Source organism: Leucopleurus acutus (assembly GCF_964270905.1).
Source record: "Leucopleurus acutus genome assembly, chromosome: 6".
NCBI classification, from domain to species: domain Eukaryota; kingdom Metazoa; phylum Chordata; class Mammalia; order Artiodactyla; family Delphinidae; genus Leucopleurus; species Leucopleurus acutus.
The window spans coordinates 79,664,030-79,678,950 of NC_139149.1; the positions used below are offsets into that span (position 1 = coordinate 79,664,030).

Here is a 14,921-nt window from a genome sequence, read left to right on the forward strand (position 1 = left end):
GCCATGTGACTGTGTTATTATGTGACTAGATGTGACTTGCTTATTTAATCAAAATCTTTCAGTCCCCTTCCCTTATATATAAAGCAAAAGCTGAGACTCATTAGTTCTACTCTCAATGACCTTCACATCTGCTTCTACCTACCTTTCCCGCCTCACTCACTGTACTTGCCGTTTTCCACTTCACCCAAACACAGTTCACCAAACATGCACTCTGGGTGCCTGAACATGTTTCTCTGCTTATTCCCTCCTCCTAAGTGGCTTGTCCTACTAGCTCTATCTAGTATAGCATGTTAAGAGTCTTTTTTCCTGTAACTTCAGTACAGTCCTCCGGTACCCCATGCCTCGGGATTACTATTTCCTCTAAACTTTATCACTTACTTTCTCTAGGTCCTTCTTTTGGTGCTTAATGTATTTCCATTTTAGATGGAAATATACTAAGCCCCAAATAGATGTCCTGTTTCCTACAATGTAGGTTCTTTTGTGCAGATACTGTGTCTCACACCCTTCTCTAACTACTTTCCTATGTTAGTAAGAGAATGATATGCCAAATACTTCCTTGCACTTCCATAGCAACACAAATCAAGACTTGTCAGTTTTTATATATGAGAAACATTGCCTAATAGTTTTAACCTTTCTTTTTTTTTTTTTTTTTTTGTCACACACACATCCACAGTATGCTAGGGAAACCTTCAACTTCCTTCCTACCCACCCACTACCCCCTAAAAGTAGTATGTCAGGCCACTTCATGATTAAGTGTGGTTATACTGAATTGCCCTTACCCCCCATGATCCACTTCAGCACAGAACTGGTAGCAGAGAGTTTGGAAATGAGGCATGGTTGCCTTCTTGGCACTTACTTCTTTTTTTTTCCTATTGTTTCTTATTGAGGGAGTGACACACAACAACAGCCACATGTAAAACAAATGCAATACGTATCTTATTGGCTAGGTAAGCGCTTGCTTGATACCCAGTGCAGAGCTCTGGTAAAAGCTTGAGCCAGGACACCTCAGTGAAATATTGAGACCCCAAATCTTTATTTGTTTTACCCCACAAACCAGAGATTAAGGTGTTACTGTTGCTGTGAAAGGAAATACCAATCTAAAGTATACATCTGCTTTGCCAGAAGGAGAGGAGTGAGACATTATGAGAATGTACATTTCCCCCAATGCCTTGTGCTAAATTGACATAAACTGCCCCATATTCTAGTTGCCTGGGCTCCTAGGGAAGAAAGATCATAAAGAAATAACTCAGCTTCCTCCTCTGGAGGTGACAGAAAAGGCTTCGGTTTTTTTAATCCATCAACAAGGTGGAAGTGGTCTAAAGAAAGTTTTAAAAAATGCTCACGTGGGCTTCCCTGGTGGCGCAGTGGTTGAGAGTCCGCCTGCTGATGCAGGGGACCACAGGTTCGTGCCCCGGTCCGGGAGGAATCCCACATGCCGCAGAGCGGCTGGGCCCGTGGGCCATGGCCGCTGAGCCTGTGCTCCGCAACAGGAGAGGCCACAGCAGCGAGAGGCCCGCGTACCGCAAAAAAAAAAAAAAAAAGCTCATGGAGCCTAATTTTTGCCTTTAAGGCATAGTAATGGAAGTACTTTGGTAAAATAGGGCCAGATATATGCCTCTGCTCTGATTAGATTATCTACTCTTACTCGCTTGGGGAGGAATAGAATATAGAGACAGACATAGAAGCTTCTTAGTCAGAATTCCCAGGCAAGGGAAAAATCAGTCCCCTGGAGGCTGAGATAGATGCATGGCAGGTGGATAGCAACAAGTCCTCTTCCCACTTAATAGGTTAAGATGTTGGCAAAGCAGCATAATACATCACATTCCAGGATAATTTATTTAATATAAAACCTGTTTTGCCCTAGCTAAATTTTTTATTCTGAATTCCTAAAACTAATCTGAGATTTCTATACTAAAGTCATACCCTAAGGGGGAAAACATGTGCAGTTGACCCTTGAACAACATGGGTTTGAACTGTACAGGTCAACTTATATGCAGATTTTTTCTATAGTAGATACTACAGTACTACACGATCTGCAGTTGGTCTTCACATGTGGAATTGAGGATATGGAGGGCTGACTGTAAGTTATATGCAGCTTTTCGACTGGGGCCCTGCGTTGTTCAGGGGTCACTTATGTTGAAATTACATTGTAGTACCTTGGAGATCCTGATCCGCAGTCCGGTCAGTAATTCCAAGATTTGATGTTCCTCTTCTGAACAGATTGCTGTTTCCCTATTGGTGTTCCAGGTAGGGTTTTTTTTTTGTGTGTTTAGGAATGTGATATGAAAAACCATGTATACTTTTAAACCTTAAAACAGTATAGGGAGGTTCACTCTGAGGTGTGCAGAAATTGAAACCATCTGAAGAAATAGAGAACCCATATCTCTCATTTCATGTTTGCTGCGGGGTGTGGTAATGGATGAAATTACCTGATTTATTACTACTCTTTCTTCTATTTTTGCCAAACTTGTATAGCTGAATTTAAGTAAGTTGCAATATTATTTTGTTGCATTCTCTCCACTTTTTTCCACCCTTTCAGTAAGGAGCTGTATTTGAAACATTTGAAAAATAATTTGTAAGAAAACCTGTATAAGAATGTATAAAGGGGAAGTGAGGTTGAGGATAATCCAGAAGGGCAGATGATCCATACTCTCTTCTTGACATTGAGTAATGTTTCAACTGCAAGGAAATAACATTTTGATAAATAAATGTAGCTATGTTATTAAGACTTCGCTTAGAGAGGCTATCAGTAATGCTGTCCATTTTTTCCTTTCCTCTCATGTGTACTGAGTTAAATAGAAATTAAAAATAAGATACTCATAATGTGCTGAATTGTCCAGGAAAAAGTGAACATTCACTGTTTAGATTTATACATATGTATACATGCATTATTTAAGACAAAAAGAACCTTAAAATACTTTAAAAAATCTCAAGAGTTGATATTAACAGATACTGACATAATTATAACATTGGATCACATTAACAGCTTTGGCAAACACACCTCATTCTTTGTGCCAATGATATCCTTTGTCAGCAGAAAGGAAAGACTATTGACTTATCAAAAGATGAATAGATTTGTTTATTCAGTGTAAATTCCGACGTGGATATTCCTTTTGATTTATTTTTCAAATGTTTATACAGGTTCTTACTGAGAAGGGAAGGGTAGAAAAATATGCAGATAACTTTGAGGAATTATAACCTGAGATAGGACTAGGACAAAGATAGATTTTTAAATGAAATAATTCATCTTGATACAAGAACATCATATAAAAGTCATTTATATGCTAGCAATGAACAATTAGAAATTGAAAATTTTCAAAAGTACTGTTTTTGGGCTTCCCTGGTGGCGCAGTGGTTGAGAGTCCGCCTGCCGATGCAGGGGACACGGGTTCGTGCCCCAGTCCGGGAAGATCCCACATGCCGTGGAGCGGCTGGGCCCGTGAGCCATGGCCGCTGAGCCTGCGCGTCCGGAGCCTGCGCGTCCGGAGCCTGTGCTCCGCAACGGGAGAGGCCACAACAGGGAGAGGCCCGCGTACCGCAAAAAAAAAAAAAAAAAAAGTACTGTTTACAGTAACACCAAAAAACACAAACTGCTTTGGTTAAATCTAACAAAATTACATAGAATCTGTATGCTGAAAACTACAATTTGCCAACAAAAGAAATCAAAGGAAACCTAAATGAAGATCTATTATAGGTTTATGGACCAGAAGACTCAGTATTTTTAATATACTAATTCTCTATATAGATTCATTACATTCCCAGTTAAAATCCCAGCAGGCTTTTTTGGAGATAAATGAGTTTTTTCCAAAAATTTTTATGGAAAGGGAAAGGAACGGCCAGAAGAATTTTGAAAATGTACACCAAAGTTGAATTTAAGACTTATTGTAAATCCACAATAATCAAAACAATTTATATTGGTTACAGAATAGGCACATAAATCAGTGGAACAGTATAGAATCCAAGAAAAATGCAAAGGAAATTCCATGTAGAAAGAATAGTTTGTTCAACAAATGTTGCTGCCATAATTGGATGTCTACTTGCAAAAAAATCCTCCCACCACAGACAAAAATTAAAATGGATCATTGATCTAAATGAAGAAAATTTAAATATAAAAGACTTTTAGAAGAAAACATAGGAGAAAATCTTTGTGTTTTTTGGATTAGGCAGGTTGTTCTTAGATACAATACCAAAAGCATGCTCCACTAAGGAAAAAAGTAAGAAAGTGGACTTCATAAAAAGTAAAAACTCTACACAAAAGACACTTAAACGAATGAAGAGACAAGCCACAGTCTGGGAATAAGTATTTGGAAAATATTTATCTGACAAAGAACTTAGGATTTTTAAAGAATAGGAAAACCAACAATTCAACAACAACAAAAAATGGGTAAAAGACTTGAACAGGCATTTCACTAAAGAAGTTATACCGAGAACAGATAAACACATGAGAATTCAGGTACTGGATTTGTCATTGTGGGCTGAAAAGGGTGGGGAGCAACCAGAACTCTCATAAATTGCTGCCAGAAATCCCACTCCTACGTATCTACATGCAAGAGATGAAGACTTTCGTTGACACAAAAATCTATTTATGAATGTATATAGTGGCTTAATTCATAATTGCCCCAAATTGGAAACAACCTAAACGTCTTTAAGCTGCTGAATGGGTAAATAAGCTATTGTTCATCTTTGGGATATCACTTAGCAGTAAAAAGCAGTGGTTTTCTGATATAAATTGTAACATGGATGAATCTTACACACATCATGCTAAGTGAAAAAAGTGTAGACTCAAAGGACTACATACTGTATGATTCAATTTATATGATGTTCTGGGAAAGGCAAAACTGTAGGGACACAAAGCAGATCAATGATTGCCTAGGATTGAGGGGCCTGAGGAAATTTGTGGGGGCAGGGGCAGGTCATGATGAAATAGTTCTATAGTTTGATGGCGGTTAGGGTTACATGGTATGTACTTTTGTCAAACCTCATAGAACACAAGGTCAAAAAAGGGGGGACTTGTGTATGTAAGTTACACCTTAATTTTTTAAAGTATTAACTAAATAATTCATCTTGAATCTTGACTAGTTAATTCATGCTGTTTGGTTGTTATTCAGGGATGAAAGCAATCATCTTCCTACGCAGTAATGTCAGGGAAGGCATCAAAATTGATAGAGTTTTACCTGTGATATTTGGTTCATTGAGTATTCAGTAATGCTCCTTTTAAAATCCTATTTTGAAATTACAAAAGGAAACACTGTATTTTATAACCTAAAAGACACTTCTGTAGTCTCATTTTGTATTACCTAACTGCCTGCTTAATGAAATTGTCCCTTTAATACAACTGATGGGTGAATTATTAAAAATATGGTGAGGAAATTTGCACAGGAAGAAGTTAGGGAACTCTTTCCTTAGAGGAGGCCGATGAAGAAAGGCCAGAGGAGCTTAAAACTCTAGGGGAGAGAAGAGGTAAAAGCCGACATTGAATCCAAGTCTCACCAGGAGAATTAAGTATTTAGGATCAGAGGGAAAAGATGTAGGAAGAATAGTATTAGATGGAAAACTGGAGAATGGCAGTTTAGAAGCCATTGGTAGATAATCTCCTTAGGTTTCCCAAATAATGTTGCAGGATGTAGTTTGTAGCAATTCATTGAAACATGGAAAATAATGCCTTGCACTGATTTCTTTGTTGTTAACTTCTGCTTCTGTGTTGTAAATGAGAACCTTGTAATGATAACTTAAAAAAAACCCAACCCAGATCATGTACTTTTAGTCATGTAAGATCCCTTCTTAAGGGAAAGAAACAAGCCCCTGCCCCCCACCTCAGTATTCTATATATTACCTTGCATATACTGAATGTTCAGTAATTGATTGGACATTGGCATATTTAGTAACAAAAGTTAAAAAAAAATTGTTATAATTAGTAAAACTATTGCTTTTGACCTTTTAGCTTAAAGACTATTAGTTCTAGCAGCATTTTGCCCTTCTAGTAATGTCTCTCTAAACAATATTTAATCCTTTCTTTACCTAGTGTTCCAGCTTTAGATGAGTAAGAAAATTCTCTTTATTCTTTTTTTTACATTTTTACGATTTTCAGAATTAAGATTTAATTTTTCTTTTGGAATAAATAAAACATAAATGTAAACAGCATACAGAGTCTGTTACCTCTGTTCTTAGCCCATTTCCCTTTGAAAAAAGGGCAGAGATCAGAGCAGAGAGCTCTATTTGCTGCTCACAAAAAGAGCAGTGGTGAAGTTCTTTTTTTTCTCATGTTTTTCTTGTGTTTTTTAAAGTTTTCATTTCACGTTATCCAGTAAAATTGACCTTGCTGCTTGATGTACAGTTCTTTGAATTTTAACACGTATATAGATTTGTGTCAGTGCTGCCACCATCAAGGGTAACAGTTCCATCACCTCAACAAACCCCCTCATGCGATCCCTTTATAGTCACATCCCTTTTCTGTCCTTGCCCCTTGGTGACCACTGAGTGTTCTCCATCACTATAGGTTTATCTTTTTCAGAATATCATATAAATGGAATCATGTATAACCTTTCAGACTATCTTTCAGCATCATGCCTTTGAGATTCACCCAAGTTTTTGCATGTATTAAGGTTTAAGTAAAAAGGGAAATTTCATTATAAAGCTATATCTTTTTTATGTCATTCTTAATTTTGTTTTTTATTGGAGTTTTCCTGAATTTGTGTGTAAAATCCTGTGGTTTTAAAACTCACATTATGTCTTAACTGCAGGTGATTTTGCGGTTCTTCTTAAAGCAGGCATGACTGTAAAGCAAGCAATTGTATACAACCTCCTCTCTGCCATGATGGCTTACATAGGCATGCTCATAGGCACAGCTGTTGGTCAGTATGCCAATAACATCACACTTTGGATCTTTGCCATCACTGCAGGCATGTTCCTCTACGTAGCCTTGGTGGATATGGTAAGACGGCTTATTTTATATTTTTGTTGTTATGCTAAATCTGTAAATAGAATGCAACTTCCAAAAATGGAAGAAATCTGGATGTAGTTTGAAAGGCTAATAAATATAACCCATTTTAAAGACATGTGATATCTTAAATAAAGAAAAGTCATTTAGGGCTTCCCTGGTGGCGCAGTGGTTGAGAGTCCACCTGCCGATGCAGGGGACACGGGTTCGTGCCCCGGTCCGGGAAGATCCCACATGCCGCAGAGCGGCTGGGCCCGTGAGCCATGGCCGCTGAGCCCTGCGCGTCTGGAGCCTGTGCTCCGCAACAGGAGAGGCCGCAACAGTGAGAGGCCTGCGTACCACACACACACACACAAAAAGATAAAATTACAGAATTATTATACTACTTTGAACGTTTTGTAATATTGGGGTGTAAATGTTTTTTTGTTGTTAACAAAGTAATTCTTCGAGCTTGCTTTATAGCAGACAAGAAGGAAATACTATACCTCCTTAGGTAAGCCAGTCTTCTGCAGGAAATGATGTATATTCCAAGGGATTTATGTAATTTCCCTTATTTCTAACTTCAGTTTAAAGTTAATAAATCTAAACACTAACAATTAATTTTACTTTAATATCCTAAATATGTTAGGCAGTGCGTTTGCAGAACTAACAATTTGGTTACTTTCTGTTTTTAACTAGATATTGTATTCACTTTTCTTTCTGGTGGGATCTGTTAGATAGTCTCATATCAAATTATATAACCTAAATTTTTAATGACTATTTATTATAGAAAGTTTAGAAAATAAGAAAAAATAAAAATTATTTATATTTTGTACCTAGAGGCAGCCATTTTCCCCCCCTCTCCGTAGGCCTCTAATACCTCATTTATTGTCCTCACGCTCAGCTGATGACCTTGCTTCCTATTTCATGTAGAACAGCGAAGCCACCAAGACCAGCTCCAACCAGCTCTCATCACCATTTCTACTCATTTCCCTGTATCGATGCCTGTTTAACGTCGTTCTTTTTACTATGAAGAAATGTTTATGTTCCTAGCTAGAGCCAGCTCCTTCAAACTTTTCCCTAGACCTTATCTATCCCCTCTCTCACTAACTCCCTTAAATTTCCCCCTCTTTTTCCTGCATCATTTGTTTTTCCCTCTCTGCTGGATCATTTCTGTCATCGTATAAACCTCGTTACTTTTCCCATCTTAAAACGGTAGGGGAAAAGGATCTTTTTAAAATCCAGTTTCAGTTTTAGCTACCACCCTATTTATTACTCTCCTTCCCTGTTATAGCAAATCACGCGTTCTTGTTTTTTAATTCTCTTCTCTCATGAGTCTAGCTCATCAGGTTTTCTCCCTGACCGCTCTGCCATGTTACTTTGTCAGATCTACCATTGACCACGACATGATTGCTCAGTCCGCTGGTCACTTACCCGGCCCGTCTTCATTTCCCCTGTCCTAACAGCAGCATTTGGCTGTTGATCATTCTCTTCTCTTTGGGATGCCTCGTGGTCCGTTGGCTTCTGTACCACCACCATTTCCTGGCTTCCCACCTTTCTAGCTTTCTTAGTCTTTTGCTGGATCTTCTCTTCCCTTACCTCTGAATGTTGGTGAAAGGCCTCAAAGTAATCTTATCTAGTCTCATGGCTTTACGTATTTATTGGCTGATAATTCCTCAGTTCACATCTTTAGCCCAGGCCTTTTCCTTAACTCCAGATTAGCCTGTCTACCTGCTTACCTGAATATCTAAAAGGTGTTGCCAACTTAATATGTTCAGAAACTAGCTCTTGATATTTGCCAACCCTGCTCCTTGCACCAGCACCACCTATAGAATCCCACATCTATTAATAATAACTATATTCTTCTGGGTGCGCAGATCAAAACCCTGAGTATCATTCTTTGACTCCCCTCTTTCTGTCCTTCCCACATCTGCTGAGGGCTCCCATCTCCTCATCACCTCCACTCCACTCTCACTCCAGCCACCATCATCTTTCTCTTTCTAACTGTTCTCCCTGCTTCTGCCCTTGCCCTGTCCACCACACTCTGTATCTACAACGCACCTTGGGAGATTTTTTTGTGTGTGATCCTTGTAAGATTAGATCATGTCACTTGTGAGCTTCAGATCCCTCCATGGTTTTCCATCTCATTCAGAGTAGAAGCACAAAGTTCTTCTTTTGACCTTCAGGGTTTTTAATCCTCCTGAGCATTTCTTCTCCCTTTCCATCCCTAACTTTCCTAACCTTACCTCACCTCCTCTCCCGCTCCTCTACGAGGCACACTGTGCCTCAGGCCCTGGTTCCTGCTGGTCACTCCTGTGGGATATCTCGCAGACATTCTCCTGGCTAGCTCCCTCACTTCTTGAGGCATCCTATCTAAAATTTCAGTCTCTGCACCAACATTTCACATCCTCTATTCCTACTTTACTTTTTTTTCCTTTGCACTTGTATCTCAATCTACTAATAACACATTAAACATTTATTGAGCTCATTGTGTGTCCCACTATGATATCAGTTCTGGGAAGGCAGGCGTTTTTGTCATATTTCATTTACTGCTGGAGATGCAGTTCATAATTAGTTGAATAAAGAATGAATGAGCTAATTCTTACATTAGAGAGCTAAAAGTGTAAAAAGAACCAGAGAGTCATTACAGTAAGGATTTATATTCTAATGAAGAAGAAAAGCAGCCATTAATTATAATTCTTTGGATACGTGTTATGATAGAGTGGTGCAACATGTTTGTGGAACTACAGAGGGAGGCTGGCTAAAAAATTGGGTAATAAAATTAGGGAAGTTTTTCTGGAATAGGAAATTTGAGCCAAGTCTTAAAGAAGGTAAAAGAGTTTATCGGAAGCAAGAGGAAAGGGCATATAAGAAAACAGAATAATAAATAGCATCATTCTTTGACCAGTGAGTCTACTCCTGGGACTGTATTCTGAGGAAATGAAGTAAAATGATTACTGCTAATAAAACAAGCAAGCAAATAAATAAAAATAAAACCATATGAAAATGTTCTTTGCAGAGTAGTTATAATGTCACAATTGGAAACACCTAAATATTCTAGAAGACAGGGACAAACTATCCACATGTATTTTAGGGTTCATTTAGGAAATAGATAATATATCTACAGTGTCATTAATTAGGTAGTTGGTGATCGGATCATGAGTGACACAACATGCCATGTTAAAAAGATTAGAGCTTATCTTGTAAATTTTGGGGGACCATTAACAGGTTTAAGCAACAATGACATCTCATTTTTATTTTACAAAGACCACTTTGGCTATAAGGGGGAAGTTTTTATTGATGTAGAGTCATTCAGTAAGACAGCAACAGTACCAGAAGTTTTAGTACCTTTAGGATACCCAGTTGGAAGCATCTGGTCTTTAGGGGGCTTTGGATAGCACCTGTTTATCAACCAATCTGGAGCATTGTTGCATGTTAACAACTGTGGTCATAGAGGTAGGTACTGGCTGGCTCTTAGCTGTGGTTATGACAGACAACATTGGTGTTGGCATTCAGGATAGAATTGAAGCACTGTGGTGCCTCTTCTTGTTGGTATGTGCACATATCTAGAGGGGATATTTCTGTGAAACATACAATGTTTATGCTTAAATAGTAAGGAAAGTTAGAACTGAAAGTTTCTGTAACTATAAAAACTTGGGGAAAAACGTAATAAAATAGTCTTCTTACTAAAACCATAGGTAGGAACTGGCCAGTTTTAGTCTTAATCCAGGGGTTGGCAAGGGACAGATAGTAAATATTTAAGCTTGTGGACCATATAGTCTCTGTCACAATTATTCAGCTTTGACATTTGTAATGGTCTCTGTCACAGCTACTTAATTCCGCTGGATAAGAACAGTAACCTCCATTAGCGTACACTACTGCCGTAGACTTCTAAACAGAATAGATGACCAGCATGAAGTACTTCTTAAATAGGACCCTCAGGTGATTGTTAAATATACTGTAGCACTGTCAGAGCATGGAAGTTGGATTAATTGTACTCATTGTTTAATAATGATTAAGGACGTTTCTTCCTAGGTAGGCGTTATGTACTTAACGCTACATTTCTCCTCCCTAAACCCCAAAGCACCAAGATATTGTTTGGAGTAAAGCTTAGTGTCCAATAGAGAGTAGCATATCAATGTCATCTTTCTGTAGATATTCACTGCAAACTTGAAAAAAAAGATAAGTGAACATGAAAATTGGAAATAGTTCTTTTGCAATTTTGATTAGGTTTGGGTGGGAAGAATTTATGCTTATAATCACATACATTCCATCTTCAGCAAATCTCATTTCCTTAGACACGTTAAAGATTTAAGTTTTATACTTTGAACTATGGATTTATTTTAAAAGTTTTTTTAAATTTATATTTTGGCTGTGTTGGGTCTTCATTGCTGTGCGTGGGCTTTCTCTGGTTGTGGCGAGTGGGGGCTACTCTTCGTTGCAGTGCGTGGGCTTCTCATTGCAGTGGCTTCTCTTGTTGCAGAGCATGGGCTTTAGGCGCATGGGCTTCAGTAGTTGCAGTATGTGGGCTTCAGTAGTGGCTCGCGGGCTCTAGAGCGCAGGCTCAGTAGTTGTAGCGCACAGGCTTAGTTGTTCCACGGCATGTGGGATCTTCCCGGACCAGGGATCGAACCCATGTTCCCTGCATTGGTAGGCGGATTCTTAACCACTGCGCCACCAGGGAAGTCCCTGAACTATGTCTTTTTTTTTTTTTTTAATAAATTTTATTTAGTTATTTTCGGCTGGATTGGGTCTTCGTTGCTTGCAGGTTTTCTCTAGTTGCGGCGAGCGGGGGCTATTCTTCGTTGCAGTGCGCGGGCTTCTCATTGTGGTAGCTTCTCTTTTTTGAGGAGCACAGGCCCTAGGCGTGCGGGCTTCACTTGTTGTGGCATGCAGGCTCAGTAGTTGTAGCTAGCGGGCTCTAGAGCACAGGCTCAGTGGTTGTGGCACACGGGCTTAGTTGCTCCGCAGCATGTGGGATCTTCCCGGACGAGGGCTCAAACCCGTGTCCCCTGCATTGGCAGGCAGATTCTTAACCACTGCACCACCAGGGAAGTCCCTGGATTATTTTTAAATGTAATATATGCTTGTGCTTTAGAAGTTGAGTTGTACTTTTCAATGCACTGTGCCTTTAAAGATATTGGAAAATTTTAAATTTAAAAAATTTTATCACGAGAATAGAGTACACTGTGATGGCAGTGTGCTTAACTTGGTAGTTCTGCTGTGTAGCCTTGATATACTATTTTCTGTGTCTGTTGTCGGAAGGAAAATAATGGCTTTTAAGGGCATAGAGATACCAAGTTTGGAATTGTCTGTTAATGTGTACCCTTGATGAAATGTGCAGTTGGAAATGAGAATTTTAGATGGAAAAGGGTGAAGAAATGATACAATTTTGAATGAAACATCCCCCAAAGGAATCTTACTTTCTCAGTGCGCTTAAGACAGATCAGTAAATGTGGGAACTGTGGTGTTCTTTTCTGAGAGTCTTATTTGCAACAGTAACTTGTCTTATACTTTAGCATAAATGTCAGTGGACAGTAACTTTAAAAAAGTGACTAGTACATATATTATGTGCATTTGTTGGGGGATGAGGAGGGTACAGATATAGCGTTTACTTAGTACACAGCTAGAGCATAAAATTTCTTAGTGTTTGACTAAAATATGTGTTATGGTTAACATTGTTTCAATAAAATAGTTATTAGTAGTTGTGCTTTAGTCACTAGTTTTCTTAAGTAGGAAAATGTAAAAAAAAAATGAGCAAAATATTATACAAAATTACTTTAAAATATTTTTTAGCTTCCAGAAATGTTGCACGGTGATGGTGACAATGAAGAACATGGCTTCTGTCCAGTGGGGCAATTCATTCTTCAGAATTTAGGATTGCTGTTTGGATTTGCCATCATGCTGGTAATTGCCCTCTATGAAGACAAAATTGTGTTTGACCTCCAGTTTTGACCATTCCCAGCAATCACTGCTGATTACAAGAATGTTACCATGCAGCTTTGCATCTGTTCCTTGTACTGTAAGCACATTGCTCAAAGAAAAGTCAGTGGCTTGCACTACTTACAAGTTCACAGATTTGAGCCTGACCACAAAGACCGGTGCTCAGTACTGTTTTCCCTGCATGAAGGGGTCTTTTAGAAATATAAAGCTTGTGATAAAGAAAGCAGAAAACGGGACTCTGTGAACCGATGTTGATATAGGTTTGATTAAGACTTTTTAAAAAAAATAATCATATAAAACACTAAAGTAGTCTCTTTATTAGTAGAAACTTCTGTGGCTATGCAGAAATAGAAATTGAACCAAAAAAAATCCCTTAAACTTTAAAAATATTTTAAATGGACTTTGGGAAGACTTTTCTTTGTGCTAAAAATGAATTGTATTGTCCTTTAATTCAGCTCCATGTATACATGTGGTAATAGGGATCAACTTGACACAGCTTTGAATCTGCAGAAAGTAGACTATAGCACCTAGAAGAAAGCTCAGGCTGCATTAGAATATGGATTTAGCATTGGGAAAAGCCCTTATTCTTGAATCTAGAGTTACTATTTTTGTATATATTTGCATAGGACTTAAACTTGCAGCCTAAACTACTGAAATTTGTGATTGTACATTTGTGTGAGCTTCAGTTTAATGAAAGATTCATAACGGTTCTTTTATTAATATTATACTTGGTGTTTGGGTTTGTTTGTTTTTTTTAAACTTTTGTTTTTGTCTTGGGTTTTTTGGTGGGGGTAAGGGGTTGGAGCATGTGGTAAAATGTTTTTTCCTTAAAATTGTAACCCTTTAGAAAATGTCAGTGAAATGAAGAACCCAAACATGGTCTAAATATTCAGATTTCCTTTAGTTATTTGGGAAATTTAAGTTTTAAATGCACGTAGTGCTCTACCAGTTTGGCATTGGAACCTAGAGCACATGCGCTGGCTGGAGGTAACGTCGTAAGGCGGCAAGTTTACCGTGTCCATAATCTGTACGTGGAGTGTCAAAACAGATATGAGGATGATCTCCATTGATGCCATGGCTCTCATGGCACCAGGTAACTTGGAAGATGCATTTAAGTTCAGTAACTCAGCTGAAATCACATGATCATTTTGTGCCAAGATATGCTGTTGGTGCCTGATAGGAATTAGTCTCTTTTTTTTAGGTACCCTGTTCTCCTGCCATAAATTGTGAATGATTTGTGAGAAATGCAAGCCATGTTTATCCTGAATTTTGACCTAATAATTTGTAGTATTAATCATATGCATGTAGCTCTCTGTGTGCCACATGGTCTTCATTTATGCCAGGTAAACTGTAATTGAACTACGTGCAGGCAGCTTTGTTTTAATCTGCTTGGCTACCTGTGTGGCTGCTTTAAAAATCTTATTGTTCAGATATTTAAGAGCCAAACTCGTTCCATTCCATTTGAAATGTATTCATTTAGTCCTCCTCCTTTCCCCAGTTCCTTTCCTCTTACTCCGTGAACTTTAAAACAAAAAACAAAACTGAAAGCAGCACATGCATTCAGGTATTAAGAGTGTTGCCAGTATTTCTTCTTTATGCGGTAAAGCAAGGGAGCTTATTAGATGTTATTTCCTTAATTTATGCCTGAATTTGAAAAATTATTTCTGGCTTTCTCCATGGCCTCCTGTGACAAGTAGGAGTTTTATACGTAGATCACTTTCAGCACTGGGCACTGAATTAGGACAGTCCTCATCTCATTGCTTGGCCCCTCAAGCAACCTAGCTCAAAGGTGCTGATATTTTTATTTAGTACTGCCAACTTGAAGTAATTCAAATATCTTGCTTTCTGAACCAAGATATATTTATAGTTCATTTTGGGGTTTTTAATGCCCAAGGAGGATTCTGCATTCCAGCATTAAGTCTGCTTATTTTTAAAACAACTTTTATGAAAAGCAACAGCTGGAATATACTCCCAGACTTAAAAAGAAATACCTGATTTAAAGCAAATAGGTTATGCTGAAGTATATAAAAGTTTTATATCCTCTCAAAACCGCTATTATCTT

The 14,921-nt window shown here is 38.3% G+C and overlaps 1 protein-coding gene across 1 annotated transcript in view; it reads left to right on the forward strand.

Annotated features, from left to right (window-relative positions):
- Positions 1-14,053, forward strand: part of SLC39A10 (solute carrier family 39 member 10) — a 39,736-nt gene extending 25,683 nt beyond the window's left edge. Inside the window, exons 8-9 of the mRNA XM_082841124.1 lie at positions 6,741-6,931; positions 12,713-14,053. Coding sequence (XP_082697250.1) covers positions 6,741-6,931; positions 12,713-12,871 — 350 coding nt within the window. The 3' untranslated portion in view covers positions 12,872-14,053. The remainder of the gene's footprint in view (positions 1-6,740; positions 6,932-12,712) is intronic.
- The last annotated feature ends 868 nt before the right edge of the window (positions 14,054-14,921 follow it).